This window comes from Strigops habroptila, chromosome 2 (genome assembly GCF_004027225.2).
Source record: "Strigops habroptila isolate Jane chromosome 2, bStrHab1.2.pri, whole genome shotgun sequence".
Lineage (NCBI taxonomy): Eukaryota > Metazoa > Chordata > Aves > Psittaciformes > Psittacidae > Strigops > Strigops habroptila.
The window spans coordinates 65275168-65293790 of record NC_044278.2 but is presented as its reverse complement, the minus strand read 5'-3'; the positions used below and the strand labels follow the sequence as shown (position 1 = coordinate 65293790).

Genomic DNA, 18623 nt, shown 5'->3' with positions numbered 1-18623 from the left:
CAACAGTTTTATTTCTATTTCTAATTTATATCAAATTGCTGCATGAAATAGAGATGGCAGTTTTTCCTGGTCATATTTGTGGAGTGCAGAGGCTGTGACCTTCTATCAGTTGATCCTACGAAGGTGGCTGGTGCAGTTACAACCCTCCCCAGTAGTATTAGACCATAGAGCTTATTTTGGTGTGGGTATGTGACTTAATTGAATGCTTGGATGCATCTCTGCATGTCAGGCTCCTTTAGATTTAATTCAGCTTCTTGCTGCATTACGTCATTTTAGGAGGTTATAAGTTTGAATGTGTCTAAATGTAATTACTATCTGCTATATAACTTAGAGTGTTCTGAAACAAGTGAACTTTTGTTGTCACTTCCAGGCAGTATGCTTGTTTAAGTCAGTGATGACCCAATGATTACTACAGTTCTCATGTATGTTTGGCAGTTTTTGTCTATTTCCATATTACACTTGAAACCAGCAGTGAATAATCTGAACAGATTCTCTGTATGCTGTGAGATGTAACTTATCTATTATGGTTGGAAAAAAGATTTAATCCATCGTCATTAACATTACCCACATTTTATGCTGTGTGTATGTTTTTGTCATGAGTCTGTTTTCATGTTTGGGCTTTTCAGCAGTTGTGCTTTTCATTGTTCAGAGAATAATGTAGGTAGCTGACTCTTTCCAGTGGTCTCGCATGATGGTATAATCTTTCAGTAAAGTTTTAGTACAGATTACTCATCTGATAGTGGAAAACTGTCATTATAAATCAGAACCAATACAAATTAGCAAAACAACTGTGATAAATGTAACTGCAATGTGGTATCTTACTATAGAGGAATCTCTTCCTTCTGACCAGTTGTTGCTTTGTCATCAGTTGATCTAGATTCTGAAAGACGGACACTAAACGATAGCAGACCTGATGCACATTGAGAGCCTCCACTGGTTGTAGAGTCAAGTGCATGGGCTTATTTAGTGTTCTTGGCCAGCAACTTAGAAAAAAGAGGTATTTTTGTGTTCTCTGAATTCTAGAATTACTTGTATGAGAAGCTTTGAGAAACTGGTGATACAGTCTGTATGGATGTTCTGTTGGTTGGTAGGGAAGACTGATGGAAAGTGTAAGTTATTATGGTCCCAGTCAACCAATTTTCCAGTGCTCCTGATGGAACTTGCTTGCTGAAATAATGTAAATGGGATTTTGAAGAGTTCTAAAGGCTTTTTAATTATAACTGCTTTTCTGCTTGATTTGAAGTTGAATGGTTTCCGAAAATTCAAAGGGAGTTTGCCACCAAGTTTGATGTTTATACTTTAATGTATTGACTTGCCATTAATGTTGTGCAAGCATGAATGCTTAAATAACTTCCTTTTTCTTTCCCCTGTATTTACACATATATGTTTGGGGTTTTGTTTTTTTCAGGATTTACTTGGAGTAAAAGATCACTGACTTCTACAATGGAAAAGTCATGGATGCTTTGGACCTTTGTAAAAAGATGGCTACTAGCTTTGGCTTCCTGGTCTTGGAGTCTCTGCCGTATTTGTCTCTTACCCTTGATAGTAACTTTTCATTTGTACGGAGGCATTATATTACTTATATTAATATTTGTATCAATAGCGGGTATATTATATAAATTCCAGGATGTGCTGCTTTACTTTCCTGAACAGCCCTCTTCATCACGCCTTTATGTTCCTATGCCTACTGGTATACCACATGAAAATATCTTCATCAAAACCAAAGATGGAGTTCTTCTCAATCTTATTCTATTGAGATACACAGGGGACAATGCAGCTTATTCTCCAACCATCATTTACTTCCATGGGAATGCAGGCAACATTGGCCACAGGTTGCCCAATGCTTTGTTAATGCTGGTAAACCTGAAAGTAAACTTAATTCTCGTTGATTATAGAGGGTATGGAAAAAGTGAAGGAGAAGCAAGTGAAGAAGGTTTGTACTTAGATTCTGAGGCTGTGTTAGACTATGTGATGACTCGGTCTGATCTTGACAAAACAAAAATTTTTCTTTTTGGCCGTTCCTTGGGGGGAGCAGTAGCTATTCACTTAGCTTCTGAAAATTCCCATAGGATTTCTGCTATTGTGGTGGAGAACACCTTTCTTAGCATCCCATACATGGCCAGCACTTTGTTTTCTTTCTTTCCAATGAGGTATCTTCCTTTATGGTGCTACAAAAATAAATTTCTGTCCTACAGAAAAATCTCTCAATGCAGAATGCCTTCTCTCTTCATCTCTGGGTTGTCTGATCAGTTAATTCCACCAGTTATGATGAAGCAACTTTATGAATTATCCCCAGCTCGGACTAAGAGATTGGCAATATTTCCTGACGGAACTCATAATGACACTTGGCAGTGCCAGGGTTATTTCACTGCACTTGAACAGTTCATCAAAGAGGTAATAAAGAGTCACTCCCCTGAAGAAATGGCGAAAACATCATCTAACGTAACAATAATATAACTGATATTCTTCAGTGGGGTTGAGGAGGGGAGTAACTGCACTGTACCTTGATTTGTGAAAAGTGGTAAAAGAATGTCCATTTTTAAATGTACGTCATGTCTATACTTGCCTACAGAGTGAAATTAAACTTGGAAAGATCTGATGCTTTATTAAGATGTTCCAGATAACTTTTACACTTACAGCATTGTAAATGAACCATTTTATGTCTTTCTCATACTTTTTTGGTATCTCTGTCCATATATTCCATTTGTTTGATATGTACAACAGATGCTATTAAAGGAACTTGCTACAAAAGTAGTACAGAATGTATTAGTTTAGAACAACGGGAGGTTCTTCAGTATTCACTGCTGTATGTGTGAGCTTTTTGGACAGTCATGGTTAGCACAATGATGCTTCTCTTAGAGTTGATTTAAAGTGTGTCATGCATGAGATTAGTGTTTTATTCCTTGAAATTTTCTATTATGCAAGGTGGGAAGTCTTTAATGTGCTAAATAATATAAAATAACATTAATGGTATACTTGCAGGTATACTATCCTGGGTTATTACTGTTTTTCATGGTTATGCATACATATATATTTCAAACTGCAGATGAAAAGACAACTTCTCCTTGTTTTCATTTTACTATTTGTATTATAATAGTGCCTGGAAAGTTGTAGTTGCCTAAACATCATGGCTTCAGGATTTTGCCCAGGCAACTTCTTCATAGAAAACAGAAGTAACCTTCAAAAAGAGAGCAGTGCAATCTAAGCTTCTTTCCAACCCAGGCTCTCCTCACTAGCATACAGGCAAACTACTTATTGGTGTTAGTCTGGTGTACATCTGAGGTGGGATTTCCCAAGGCAGAGTGTGTGGTGTGATAGGAGTGTTGTACAAGGTAGAAGTATGTATTTGTGTTTGGGTTTTCATTAGTGGATTTTGTGTTTTAGGGTTTTCTTTTTTGTTTGGTTTCTCGTGGTTTTTTTTTGTTTTTTTCTTTTGGTTGGTGTAGTCACATGTCTGTGTCCTTTATTTATACCTCCAAAAGATACAAATCCAAATAATTACCAGTGAGCACGTGAGTAGAGATTAATGTATACCAGTTGTTACAGTAAAGATAATAAAAATGAGCTGTGCATTAAATTTAGTAGACCTAAGCTTAGTTAGTCTGAAAGAGATGACTTTTATTTTGACACTTGCACCCATTTGCTTGCAAAAAGTTTCTTGCAGTTCTGTGGTACCATGTGGAAGTATCCTGAGCATCACCAGAAGTGAGTTTTCTTTAGCTCTGCTGGGATTTTTGAAGCTAGTACCACCATTTCAGAGCCAATATTACTTAATTTGAGAGAGCTTGATTCTGACAATGTTAGGAGTTTTGTTTGGTTGGTTTTTAGGAGTCTTCCTCCTAGGTAGTCATAAAAAAGTTGTATTCTGTTAGCTTAGTCTATATGGGAGTGGGGCTGTTCAAACATCTTCTGTAAGTTTAATTTGTTATTTGCTGCAGCTGATAGTTTGCCTCTTGAAAAAAATTTTTTATGGGAAGAACGAACTGTGGAGAATCTGCCACGCAATCTGTACAATTGCCCTTCTGATTGAAAATGTAAAGAAACTTTTCAGCCAGGTTGTCCTGATTCAGAAAAGCATCTCAGCACACACTTAAAATATGTTTCCTGATGGTATTTTAAGCTTGTGCTTAAGTTTTCGGCTTGACTAAAACTGCTTTCCCGAACTGGTGCCTTAATGGTTATGCCTCCTAAAATTTATTACATGGAATTACAAGTCTTATGTACATGTGAGTAAGAGTTGTCGGCAATTTATAGATAGGGTGATGCATCTTTAAGTAACTGTGATTTATTTATTTTTTTAAAATAAACTTACACATACCAGAAGTTGCTGCTTTCTCTAGTAAGTATATTTTGTCATACTATTAAGGTTTTCTTAGAGTCAACTTGAAAAAGCTATAGACCTTTTTGGATCTATAGACCTACAATCATTATAGACCGAGCATAGTTTTAAATCTGAGTGAAACCAAAACTATCTCCTCAGCCTTCCAGTGGTGGTATTTTTTTTTTTTTTTTTTATTTTCTTTGAGGGGGTGAGGAGGGTGGGAAAGATTATTGGTGAAGTTTGGCTGGGGTTGTGTGTGTGTGTTTATATAGCAGAAGGGAGGTAATGGACATAGCAGTCCCTTTCCCTGATGTGTTCTAAAATGACAATGTGAGCTGCTTGCATAGGTTGTTTCAGCTACTCTACTTTGCTTTAGAATTATGGTGGAGGGAGAAAAGGAAAATAAGTGGGCAAATACTGCTTTTCTAAAAATAAGTTGATAAAGCCAAAATAATTAGATTACTTGTTGGAGATAGAATGAAAAGAAAGTAAGTAATTTTCAGAAGTTGCCATAATTTGACATTGAATACCTTGTTTTGTTTTCATTAAGTGTAGATTTCTAAAGTAGCATGAATTTTTACACTACTTCCTACCAATCAAACAAAAACATCAACCCAAAACACCCCCAATATTATGTGGCACTTAGATACAAAGGAAGTATTGTCACTTGGGCACACAGTTGGCTGAGTCAAAGTCAAGTATGTGGCATTATGTTATGGCAGTCTGGAGCTGTTCAAAGTGGAGTGTTTCTAAATGTTACTTTTGATTATCAAGCCATATCTTTCACTCTGTTGTCTGCAGAACGTAAAGATGAACCTTTTTTGGATTTTGCAGGTGTTTGGTATGCGAAGACACAATTGTCATATATGCATCCTTTATACTTAATCTGCTTTTTTTCCATCTTCCACATGCGCATTTTTACTTCTCCCTTAACCTGTTGGCTGCATACGCTTACGAATGAATGTCTGTTATCATGCTGTTTTTCACTGCATTGGCTATGAAATCCACTGAAAGAAAATAGGAAGGAAATGACTTCTTAATGCAAATATTCTACTGCTCTATGTATGCTCTTTTAAGGGAGAGAGAAGGAGGATGAAACTTGTTCTGGCAGGTCAAGACTTGTTTTTATTTTGTAGTCTGTGTGATGGAAACCCACAGTTACCTGCTGCTAAAAAGTGAACTGCAAACAACATATTACTATTAACTTTAAAATTGCCAAAAGGTGTATTGTGATACTGTTGCATTTATTCCACTTAATACTGTTTTCCTTTAACAGTTCTCTATTTGTGTAAAGATGTTTCCCAAGTATTTGTCATGTATATATAAGTTTCTAGTTTGGGAAGAGGAATTCAAGTTGTTTTCACAGGTTTGTGAGAAAGCCTCTTGGTTTAAATATGCTCATTAAACGAATTGTCTCTTTCATAAGAGGAAATTTTAAGTAAAAAAAAAAAAAAGGGGGAGTGGGGGTGAAGAGGAGTCAGGAGTTGAACAGCTGTAGCAGTAGAGTCCTTCTAAGGAAACATCCAGCACACGTCTCTGTGCATGGTTTTAATTAGTGGAAATACTTGCAGCTTCCCAAGTTTACATTCCCAATATTTGTTTGTGAACTGTGAAATGCAGAGAGTTAAGTGATGCTTTCATCTGAAGAAATGTTAACTGGTGTAGCTGCCCTCATGTCCATTTCTCAGGTAAACTTAGAAATAGAGCACAAATACATTTGGTAGGCTACGGACAATCTCAGTTGAAGGGCAGATGGATTATGTATTTACACAAAATATGCATATCAGCATCTTTTAAGCTAATCATTTGCATCATGTCATATGTTCACAGTGAAGAATGCAAGGCTAAATTGAGAGTCCAAGGTATGGTCTCTTGGCAAAAAGATGTAGACATACCTCCATTTGTATTTCATAATTCAATTCTTGAAGTGCATTTTTATTTTTGTTAATGACAGGTGCCTCTTGCATGTAGTGGGATCAGCCTGATGTATCCCATTAAAAATAATTTACAATGTCATCCTGCTTGTATAATTTAGAGTAGAACCCTGCAGAAGTGTAAATAGAGATAGCATATTGAAGTTCTAAATAACACTTGTGTTTTGAATTCAGAAACAGTCATTGAATATATGATGCAAGCTCTTTATTTGTTGTTTTTCTTTCATATATAGGTAAAGCAAAAATGTCTTATAGTATTCTTAAGTTTTGTAGACAAAGCATAAATGTTACTGTATATGTGCTAATTGTGGCAAAGTTTTACATTCTCATTCTAGTCTGGTTTTTACAATAAAATTAATTTTACAAAAAACACTTTTCTATTTTTATGTACTGACATATGCAATAAATTGATATATTGAAACTGCTGTTAATGCCTTGCTCTAGTTTGTGGCTTGTCTTCAGTGCATGTACAGGGGTACTTTTGTATGTGTGGTAACTGATCAACGTCAAGGTACCATTTTCAGTTACTTATAAACCAGAGCATGTGAATTAGACATCTGCATTGCTCAATGCAGCGTTCGTGGAAAGCTGTTACAGCAGGGAAAAACTATATTACAAATACCTGTTTCTAAGCTTTGTCCCATATCCTCACTTTCAGGAAGTGTTAAAAGACTGTTAGTGGTAGCTCTCCAACCCTTTGAACACAATCTGCTTTTCAAAACTTCTCTGTTTTCTGGGGGACTGAGAGATAGCCTAAATATTATGTCAGTTAGGAAATATTTTTAAGTGTTTCTGACTAGTTTTACCATCTATTGCTGGTAATATTTTAAATATCAATTTTAAATGCTGTAACGCCACTCTAGCAGGTTTATAGTTAAGTCATGTAGCTGTAATAGGATACTTGAGCTGGAGCAACTCCTACTTTCTTACAGAGAAGTGTATAACTAAGTTTATAGCACCTCTGCTCCCATCCTGCATGGTTAGTATGCAATATACAGAAAATAAGGATTTGCTGCTGTCTTTTTCTAAAGCTACAAAATGTGTGTCCTCTCCTGGATTACTTTAAAATTGAACTGTCAGTTCAATTTTAACCCAATACCTAGGAAACTGAGGTAAGGGATGGATGGTACATTTTAATACTTAATTCAACATCCCTATTAGTTTTTTAATAGGAAAAAAATTATATTTGTAATTCATGAAAAGGAAGCTCAGATTTGATACCTCATATGAATACTGCCCTTGAATGAAAAGCAGTTTGCTCTCTTGTGAACTATGTCGCTAAAACTTTTTTGTGCAGTGCTATATACTGAAGAATAAAAGTCTTGCACGTGCCTTTTCTTGTTTGGAAATTGATAAGCAGCTGAGCTATGAAGAAACTGTGGGCTCTAGAGGAACTGTGTCATGACGTTATATGCGTTTTGTCAGTAGATATGTGCGGGCCTTCGATAGACAAAGGTAAAATACAGTATTTGAATTATCTCTCTGAGTATGTGAGTACTGCTTGAAGGTAGTAAAGTTTCATAAGGGCATATGAACATCTACATTAAAATGATATAAATGAAACCTAAACCAAAAGCAGGTGACTCACTGGTTTTTTTTAAATAGATCAAGTATAGGTAGGTAAGGTGTTGAGAAAATACTGAACCATTGGCTAAACAAAAATTACTTGCTCTGAGGATAACAAGTGTGCCTGAGCTTCAAATCCTTTGTTAGACCCTATTCAGAGTCTTAATTCTAGACTTTTTACAGAGTTTTGTCTCTGTAAGTAGTTAAAGAAGATACACTGAATATTTTCTAGAAATGTTTTGAAAACGTTAATGTGATTAATTTGTTATGCTTCAGCTTGGGCGGGGGCAGAATAACTCTCCTATGCCTTGAGAAAGCAGCAATTTTTCTTTCTCTGGAAGAGCAGTACAGTTTAAGAGTAGACTCGGTTTTAATGTATTACAGAACACAGTTCCACTCATGATTATTGGAAGTACATCTTTAATAATCTTAAGTGATGGGCTGAATAATGCAAAACTGCAAGGTTGCCGATGTCAAATGTCATTAGAGAGATGTTGCTGCTAGTTTTGATGAGCAACTAAGTAACAGATTTGCTGCTTGAAGACAGAAAGGAAGGAAGTTCTACAGCTGTTTTGCGTTATGCTAATTATTTATAAAAGTTCAGAGGGAAAAATCAGGCAGCGACTGTTCCCTTCTGTCTAATAGTGTAGCAATTAGATACAGCTATGAAGAAATAATGCTATGATTTGAAAATACTTGGATCCCTGTCCTGTGCCCTCTATTAAAGGTCCATAGTCTGTAGCAACAGCAGAGTAGCCACTCCCACACAAAGGGCCATGGCTCCTTGTTTATTTCACTGCCATACAAATACACTTTTAGCCCATCTGTACAAAATCTGTCAAGTTGCATAGTGTGGAAGAGGTGGAGAAATGCAATACTCCGTGTAGCTGGACTGTAAGAGAAGTGAGCTACAGCTGTATGACAGAGCTCCTTTTCCTCTGTGCAGTAAGATGGAATGGCTATAACATCATGGGGGTGGGGGAGTAGGGGGAAAAGGGAAGAGGCTGGCATTGAACTGCTGCAGTGCATAAGTCTTGTGTTTTCTTTTTGTATTTTTGTTTTTGAAATTATTTTATATTTCTTTTATATCTTGTATATTTTTTATATTCCTGCTGCATACCTTAAATGACACTTATAATAATTGCTTTTTCTTCCCATGCCATTTCCTATTGTCTTTGAAAGCACTGTAATAACCATGTAAAAAGTAATGATGACTGCAAGTCAGCTGCGTGTTTACTCTGCATAGTACATATGCCAATTTTGGTCCCAAATTGCCTGGATGTCTAAAGAAATAAAGTCTTAGGCAAAGAGTAAATCAAGCATGGTATATCTACAGTGTGCAGAGACACTTGTGTGAAATTGGAATGCAAAGAGAAAAGAATACCTTTTTTGCTTCAGAAAAATTGGAAGGATTTTTTTTCTTCCCTTTAACAGGGTAATACATCAAATAAGGCTTTAACTGTTTGTATAACACATCCTTTACGTGCAAGGTATTCAGCAGCTTCTTCAAATTTAAGATAATGGGATTTAAGATACACAGCCATAGGAGCACAGTATCCACAAATAGAGTAATTTTTTGATCTGTGTGAGAGGCAGGAATTTACCTGGTTTTGCTACTTTGTAAATTGCAGTTAATGGCTGAAAGATCTAATTAAGTGTCCTTGAAGGGAGTGTGTACTGTTTCAGAGGAATATCTATGAATACTCCTAATACAGATATATGTAATAGCAGAAAACTGTCATCCAGGATAATCATCTATCCATGTTGTCCATCTTCAGAAACGACTTGAAATTCAATGTGTTTAAAATGGAACCTTTGCTTATTCTTTGATCCTCTATCTGTTCTGCACTGTCTGTGGGGTAAGGCAAGTTATTGTGGCCTTTTTGTGTCTCTAATAACTGCAGGGACCAGTTTGATTTTGTGGCTACTTCAGAAGTATGTGAAGTTGGACCTTTGCCACTGGAAGCGTGCTTTTAGTATGGCCATCAGCATTTGCGTGGATCTCTGGGTTGCAGCATCTGCACAACCTCCCTTTTGAAAACAGAACATTTGTTCTTAAGTAAACTTTACACTTTGGGTTTTTACACAAGTCTTCATATTCGAATCATCTGCTTCTCTTTTGTACGTTAAACTTAATTATGGGATTTTCCTCCCCCTCAAAGAGGATGCTTTTGTGGTTAAAAGACAGTACTGGATTTCAGGAAATCAAGAGTTCAGTTTCTGGTTCAACCACAAATTTCCTGTGTGATTGCTTACTATCTCTGCCTCGGTTCCCCGCAGATGTAGAGATGATGTTTTATAAATTTGCAAGTTACCAGGGCCCATCTTGATCATGTAATCTGATACTCTGCATAACAGAAAATAAAACAATTAATTGCTTGCAGAAATTACAGGGTTTGTTTCGGCTCTAACATCTTGGAAGGTTAACCAGCCTTGACTTTGTTCAGGAATCCACTTCCCCTAGTGAAACACTCTCACTATTAAGAATCTTCAGTGGTAATGGTTGTTTGGGGTTTGGGTTTTTTTTCTTATTGAGTTTTACCTACAATTTTGCTCTTTTTCCCAAAAGTAAAAAATATGATTAAGTAATGTTCTTAGACTAGCCAAAGCATTTCTTCATAGTTTTTCTTGGCTAAACTAAAGAGGTGTCTTAGCCAGTCAACCTGAGTGTTCAACATAGCTCATTCTTTGGGTTAAGGAGCTGCTAAATGGTTGGATTCATTTTGTGTGCATGGATTAACTCTGCTGTGCATACAAAATGGGACCACATTTTCAGAATACCTTTAGGTATTTATTAAACTTTAGGGTTTATTCCTATTTGCTTCCAGAGTCAGATACCAGGACTAGGTGTTTACTGCAGTTTAATGCAGTAGCATTTTCTTTTCTAGAAATAGTTTGGAAAACACTGTTTTCAACTGGGCTTGAGGTGGCCACTTGTTGCCCTAAGGTTTTACTGCATGCATGTGTAGCCCAGCATGTGCACCTTGAGCCAAAACCAGTTAACATGGTACAAACTTTTGGAAAGGGGTTTTCAGGGAAGCTGGCCAGTAGAAGCAGACTGCTAACCACAAACTGAATACCCTTTCCATGGTAAGTTCTTTAGGCCTCTCATACTCATTCTGAATTTTTGTTCTGAACCCTTTTCACTGTTTGGTTCTGGCAGTCATAACTGTATGCAAACAGTTTTGATGATTCAAAAGCACAATTGCTGCTACCTCTTATTTTTGCTTTATATTCTGCTCCAGCATACATATCTAAATACTACACTTCTGTTTCAACAAGAGTGTTCCACTGAGAGCTTATGTTCAGCTGGAGTCAACACTTTCCCATGTCTGCTAATGGGAGGCTAATCTGAGCACTGCCTAGTCCTCTTTAGTCATACCTTAGTTTAAAATGCAAAAGAAACTGCCTGTGTGTTAATCTTACTGATTTTGCTTTAAGCGGGTTAAGGACTACTTTGCAGCTTTGCCGACAAGAGGAATCGTAAGGGCAGTATGTTATGACAAGACATAGTGGCAAGCATTGAGGCACTGACTCTATGCTCTAGGCTCTGCAACTAGCATGAGAAGGGTTGTTTTTTGTTTTGTTTTTAATTAGTTAAAGTCATTTTTCTAAGTTTTTACTTTAATGCAATTAATAGCCTGCAATTTACTGAAGCTTCATTTGAATGTGTTAAAATGGAAGTTATTCAACTATGTATACTTCTAGGCAATTCATGTGAATTTTAATGATTGATCTCTCGCTGTTATTAGTTATTATTACACTATGTTTTCATCATCACAAAAATTGGCTGAAATTGTATTTTCTTTCAACTCATTTAATTACTTATGAAGCTATAGAAGAACACAAAGTTGCGAACAGAGTGATCCCTTTGATATTCAACTAGAAATACCTGTTGAATTTAACAATTTGCCATGTGTGGGCTGTTCTGATTTTTCTCATCTCCCCTTTGAAATTCTCATTTATCAGAATTGTGTGGGCTTTTTGGTGTTTTTTATAAGCATGTTGTCATCGTTTATTCTCAGACTAAAGTAGCACTGTACCAGCTACTAGGAGGAAAATTAACTCTATCTCAGCCAAAACGAGGACAAGAATGATACGCAAGATGAAACCAGGCATCTTACAGAAGTCCTCTGTGTCACCACAATTATTTTGTCAGCCCAAATAATGACCCTATTTAAAGAAGGTGTGGAGGATGGGAACAGCCCATTTTCTTTAGAAGTGACTAAAGTTCTGCTAATTATATACCTGTCATTTTCTTATATGTTAATGACTGCAGAGACCTCACAGGCCAATTGTTTCTCAGTATTCCTGGATAGCTAGTTATAACTTTCATTCTCTCACTTGGCTTCATTTGCTGAAATAGCACTTCTTTTCCGACTGTCATATTATTTTATTTTTGGAACACAGTCAGTACTGGGCTGGTAATGTCTTGATGTCTCGTGATACTCCAAGGCATGTCTGCTTAGTTCTAATAATTGATCATTCTGTTCCAAAAAAACCCTGCCTCAGTTCACCTTAAATTTCCTTCACAGTGCAGCCCCATTTACACTTAAGTTAGCCTTGAAAATAGGTCTAGAAACAGTATGGTAGTCTGCACTGATTTCTGCATCATTTCTCACAGTATGTATGTGCCTTCTAGGGGCATCTTAAGATACGTGGTATAATTTTTTTTACTCTACATTTAGGAAAAGAATTACTTGTCCATGCAGGATATTGGATGGTTGCTAGAGGAGGCAAAGTAAGGAAAAGAATAGCTTGTATCACAATGAAAGATGATAAAGCTTATAATAACCCTCCATTTCTCATAGTCTTAAGAAAAAGAAGTTGGAAAGGTTATGGTAGTTGTTAGCCTGTTGCTGCTCCTTCTCCTTCCCAACAGAGTCAACTTGATCTGAACTACTCTGATAGGTGTTGCCATTGGAATTCATTACACAGCATTCAGACTGACCTGTAAAAGTTCTCTCTCTTGCAAAGATAAAGTTTACTCACATGGTACAAAAAAATCTAGATTCCAGTGGGGGGAGGGGTTTGATCTGTTGATTTTAGCCCTAATTGTGATGCTTTTGATCTTTTTCCTGTCCCAGACCACTGAAACTTCTAAAAAAAGGAGTAAAACTTTAATTTTGTGTGAGATGACAATATAATGTGAACATGTTTGGGATCTTTAGGTAGCTTTGCTGCTGCAGAGAAGAAAGGCATTCCTAATCATAGACTCATAGAATCGTAAGGGTTGGAAAGGACCTTAAGATCATCTAGTTCCAACCCCCCTGCCATGGGCAGGGACACCTTGCCCTAAACCACGTGGTCCAAGGCTCTGTCCAACCTGGCCTTGAACACCGCCAGGGATGGAGCATCCACAACCTCCCTGGGCAACCCATTCCAGTGCTTCACCACCCTCACTGTAACGAACTTCTTCCTTATATCTAATCTAAACTTCCCCTGTTGCAATTGCAGGGGTTTAAGATGCAGGGGTTTAAGATGAAAGGACTAGGAAAATATTAAAAAGATGAGCTTAAGCCACACTCAGAATTCACCTGAAAAATTTAAGCATGCATGTTTAAAGACTGTTTGGGTTTTGGTGTTTTTTTTTTGTTTTTTTTTTTGCTTGGTGTTTATTTTATTCTCTAAATGTTATTTTCCTTCTCTACCTCTCTGCCCCTCTTCTTATTTTCCCCTCTTCTATTCTTTCCATCCTCTTGTTTTCACCCCTTTGAGCCCCTCTTCCCCAAGTCTCCTGTGCCCACTTCTGTGTCCCCTTCTGCGTCCCCTTCTGCATTAATCCAGGTCCTCAAATTCTGTAGAGAAACTATATTTATTAGATAAGTTTAATAAAAAGTCATCCCTTTTCAAGTTAATATGATGAACTGAACTGCAGAATCTGCAACTTCACACAGCTGAGAGACCAGTAATTTCTTACTCATATCTGGGAATATTTTTCTCTGTATGCTTAGGAAACCACAAGTATTTTTGTTTGAATAGGTTGTCCCCTCTGTAGGCATATAGGCATTTTAGGTATGAATATATAAAAAAATATATATGATATAGTGTATGTACACAGTACGTCTATATACCTACACACACACAGAGGAACATGCATTGTCATACGTGTATGTCTTAAGCACGCTGGATGATATGCTGCCAGGAAACTTTACATTGTTTCTGCACTTCTAGATAAGGCTCTACATCCCCAGGGGTACTGGCTGTGCCTAAATTTAAAGATAACGGGAAATGGTAATATCAAGCTGCCACATAAAGAGATAGTTGAAAGTGAAAGGAGGAAGGTAGCTTGAACAAGCAACTCAAGAGAAAGTATTCATTTCCAAAATGCAGCACAGAAAGAAGAAAACTAAATGGAGATTGAATCTTAGACGTTCACTCTGTACATTAAGTTTAATGGTTGTATCAACGGCTTCATATGACAGGAAATGATCTGGGCGTTTTGTTCACTTATTCAGGATGCCCTAGTTTCAGAGAGCAACTGGTAACATGGATTGCACCTCGGAAGGGGACAGCTGAACTCTCCCTCTGGCTTTAGTGAGGAAAGAGCAGCGATGAAATCCGTGGACTGTGTGCACATCACCCAACAGAAGGATACCGCCTCCTCTCCCTCTGCCCCCCCCGGCACTGCCTCAGGCACCACAGGACTTTTTTCTGTCACATTCCTGTGGCTTGCAATGCTCCTGTCCTCTTGCCTTGCAGCAGTGTCTCTTTACCATGTTATCACCCTGAAAACAGAACTAGAAGCTCTGCGCAGCGAGCTGATCTACAGGGTCCAGGCAAGGTCTCCGCTAGACTGGCCAGCCATGTCCCCTGATGAAAATAAAGCGAGTACCCCTGTTCCTTCCTTCCTTCAAGTGTCTGCAGCTGGCGCCAGGCAGGTAAGCTGGAGGGGTGGTTTTCAGCTTGCAGGGGGTGGGCAAATGCAAGGCTGCTTTCACTGGCTGTCACTTCTCCCCGTTAGGAGACCAGGCTTCCTGGTCCTGGACCAGGTGAAAGCTTCCAAAAGGAAATCTGGACTGGGAGCAGAAACAGGGGGAGAAGGTCTGTTGTCCACACAGAAGAAACAGGTAAATAGCATCCAGCAGAGTGGGATGGGATGCTGCAGTTGAATTCCATCTGGAGAAAAGCAACAGTGTTTGACTCCTGTCTTCTCCTGTCAGCCCATCTGTGCTCCCAGAATCTGTTACCATTTCCACAATTACTGCTGAATGAATGGTGGTAACTGTGGGCATATTCTCTTAATGGTCATTATACAAAATCACAGAATGGTTTCGGTTGGAAGGGACCTTTAAAAGCCATTTAGTCCAAGCCCCTTGCAATGAGCAGAGACATACTGTTTAAGGTACCAGATATTCATGCTATCCGCAGGTTGAACTTTGAATGTTAGATCCTAAATCTGCTTCTTGTAATAGAGGTATTTCTTGATGATGTGGTAGAGTTGAGTAAAGCAACTTCAAATCGTTCAGATTGTAAATTGCTCAGTTCTAAATCCATCAGTCTCAACCCAGGGTAATGCCTAACTTGTTTCTCTCTGATCAATAATAGGCAGGGAAAGCTATTATTAAAAATGCCAAGTCATTTTTCTGGGAAAACACGCTCATCTTGAAAGAGAGAAGTAACAAGAAATGTACTTAATTTAGGGAAGTAGGAGCTTTCAAAGAGAAAGGCTGACTTGTACCTGTCAAAAAAGGCAGACTACAAGAAATTCAGAAGTTTAGCATCATTTCTACATTAAATCAATCTATTAATGTAATTAGCAAAGTTAATAAATGCATGTTTATCCAGTAAGATTATTTCTATCATGGCCTTTCTAAAAGGTGCTGCAGAGAACATTGAAGACTCTGCTCCACAGAAGACCTCTGATGTGTATTATAATGTTGGAATATTGATGGAATATATTTTTCTTTGGGGATAAAATGCCTATATTTTTAAATTTTATTTTCCTTTCCAAATACAATGATGCCTGATAGGATGAAATACAGAACTTTATTATAAGAGTTTGCATACATACTATAATTGCACTGAGTAATCAAAAATGTTCCTGAGTTGCTAAATCAGTTCAATGCTTTTACAGATAATTTCAGGTTGTTTTAATTGATAAAAGCTGATATCTTAAATTATTAATAGATGAAGTTGAAATGGAGTAATTTGTAGGTAAAGACTAAACCAAACTTTGCTTAAAATATGCTTTTGAGTGACTAATCAATGTGAAATCTATTTTGCTTAATCTTCAGCAAGCTAAATGAAATTTAAGTTCTAGAGTATAATCACTCTACTTACCTCCAACATTCTCAAAAGAGAATATTCTCAAAAGAGAATATTCACTTAGGACATCACCCAAAATCCATAGGTTTAAATGGGTTTTATTCTATTTCATTAGTAATCTTTGGCTCGGGGTCTTAGCTAAGAATGTTTTTACAAAGAGGACTGAGGACAAGATTGCTTAAATTGTGTTTCTTGTTTTCTATCATGGGAAGCTTCCCTGCTCTCTCCACCCTAGCAACTGCCAAATAAAAACTAGTGATTGATCTAAAGCACAAGTATCATCAAAAATAAGGAGGCATGTCTTTCTTTTTAAATTAATGTTATAGTATCAGTACTCTGCAAGTTATCCAGTTCCTTTCACAGTAGCTTTCATCTTTATTCTTATTCCTGTTTGAGGGTGTATGGGGAGGGTTATGGGCTCCTCAGCTGTGCTTCTGGCAGACTTAAAATTCTTCTCATGAAGTAGCCAACTTTGATTATTCCTATTTGACTTTATTCACATAAAATTCTATATAAGCTACTTATTTCTGTAAGTTTTTTGGATTTTTTTCTTAAAAAAAAAATACAGCTGTCTTTAAAATTGTTCAGGATGGGTGACAGAAAGCACAGAATATGGGCATTTATTTAAAAGACGAAAAGCCACATAGGTTTACCTACGACAACCTGTTTTCTAACATGACCATCATATTTTTGTATATAAAAAAGAAAAAAAGTAAGTTACAAATCTTGTATTTATATGAAAGGTCATCTGTTAGACAGGGTTAACTTTCTGCTTGCTCTAATTACAGCAGATTAAGTTTGTCAGAGTTCAGTAAGATATTACATTTTCTCAGATCAGATATCACCGATGACCATGAACCTGCTAGTCAATGTTAAATTTTGTTTCAGAAGAGTGAGTGAAATAGGAGAGCATGGTGTTGTTCATGGTGCTGAATCCTGTCTGTTACTTAGTCATGTACACAGAATTACTGGCCCTGCATTTTGATCTTCTCGCATCCATTTCTCTGTACCAGAATCCTGGCAGCCTCCAAATAATCCTGCAGATGTGCTGCACTCATTCTGGGACAATGGCGGATAAATTAGGGTATTGAGTGAGGTGCTTTGTTCTCATCCTATTTCTGTTTGCTTCAACAAGCTCTCGAAGTAGAGTTTGGTCTGATAATTAATCGTTGACCCATAAGTTCACTTTAACACAGACCAATTCCTTAGAAAGTGAATACTTGAATACTTGAAAACATCACTCGTATGGAATTGTTTCTCTTGTGCTTCAACAGAGAGCAGAAGTAAAATACAGAACCATATTTTGTTTATAAATAAAGTTATTGTTTGATTCTGTTTTCTTTTTAAATTTTAATTATTAAATTCCAGAAATAGATTCTTTTTAGATCCAGCATAGCCCTTCTTGAACATATGGAGGTTTCATTTTATTTTATTTTTTCTATTATTTGTTTGATGTTGCGCACATCAAAGTGGCCACTAATTTTAATTAAAATGTAAAGTGAATGAAAATGGATCTAACACAATGTTATTTTTTCATATATTAATGGAGTATGCATTTGTCTGTGTTCATGCATACAATTATTAGTCATCAGTTGTTGCACATCTTGTGTCTTGAGAAAATTTCCAGCTCAAGTAGGTTCAAGAGATGGGTTTCAAGCATCAATTCCAAATAAAGCTGTCAGAACCAGAGTTCTTGATGCAATGAGTAGGAGTTAATGAGTGATTTTGGAAGGTACACATTATTAATATGCAGGCAGATAGATCATCTAACCACTTCTGGCAAATGTCATATCAGGACAAATAAGAACAGAGGTAATCCTCCTTGTCTTTCTTTTTATAAATTTTGCCTGTAGAGGAAAATTTATATACAACAGAAACCTGTCCTGAATTTTGTACCCTGTTCATGATTACTGATTTCCTTGCCTGCATGTTTGTCTCTAAGCTGTATGTGCACTTGAGCCCAGAAACAAGATAGAGGTTCCATTACAGAAGTTCAATGTATGAATATCAAGTTTCATTTACACACTCTCTCTGTGCCTCATTCTGATAATTATTGTAGGATTCTGATTCCCGTGGTCAACTAGTGAGGTGAGCATCAAGGCTTCTGTAAACTTCAATTCAGGTGACGCTCTGCTGCAATCAGATTGGAGCACCCATGAACTGTATCTACTTTGAAGCATTGAGTTTATTCATCTCAACCAGTCTGATTGCACGTATGGAAGGAACTGAGGAGAAATTCTGAGTAATTCCACAAAACAGTGAGGCAGGCTAACCTGGCATGTGACTTGGCAATTTTTTGTTTACTAGCAGTTCCCAGGTTCTATTCCAATGTCAGTTGTGTCCATGGAAAATAACTATTTCCATGCAAGCACTGTGTGTAAGTTGTGAGAATTTTGCCATTGTTCTTTGTATAGTTGTTCTTACTGGCAGATTGATACATTTGCTTTGGCAGATTGGTACATTTGTTGGTTAGAAGTGTTTTGACTCTGTAGGTTGTTGGTTTAGGTCACTGTGACAGAGGAATAGCAAGACCT

General features: G+C 37.1%; 1 protein-coding gene across 5 annotated transcripts in view; it reads left to right on the top strand.

Annotated features, from left to right (window-relative positions):
* Window positions 1-18623, top strand: part of ABHD13 (abhydrolase domain containing 13) — a 29706-nt gene that overhangs the window by 3174 nt on the left and 7909 nt on the right. For 2 of the 5 annotated variants that reach the window (XM_030476123.1, XM_030476124.1), the window contains exons 3-4: window positions 14280-14702; window positions 14786-14891. In XM_030476123.1, the coding sequence (XP_030331983.1) occupies window positions 14376-14702; window positions 14786-14891 (433 nt within the window). In that variant the 5' untranslated portion in view covers window positions 14280-14375. Of the gene's footprint in view, window positions 1-1408; window positions 5637-14279; window positions 14703-14785; window positions 14892-18623 lie in introns of those variants that run through there. The other 3 variants (XM_030476120.1, XM_030476119.1, XM_030476121.1) reach the window with 2 other exon arrangements.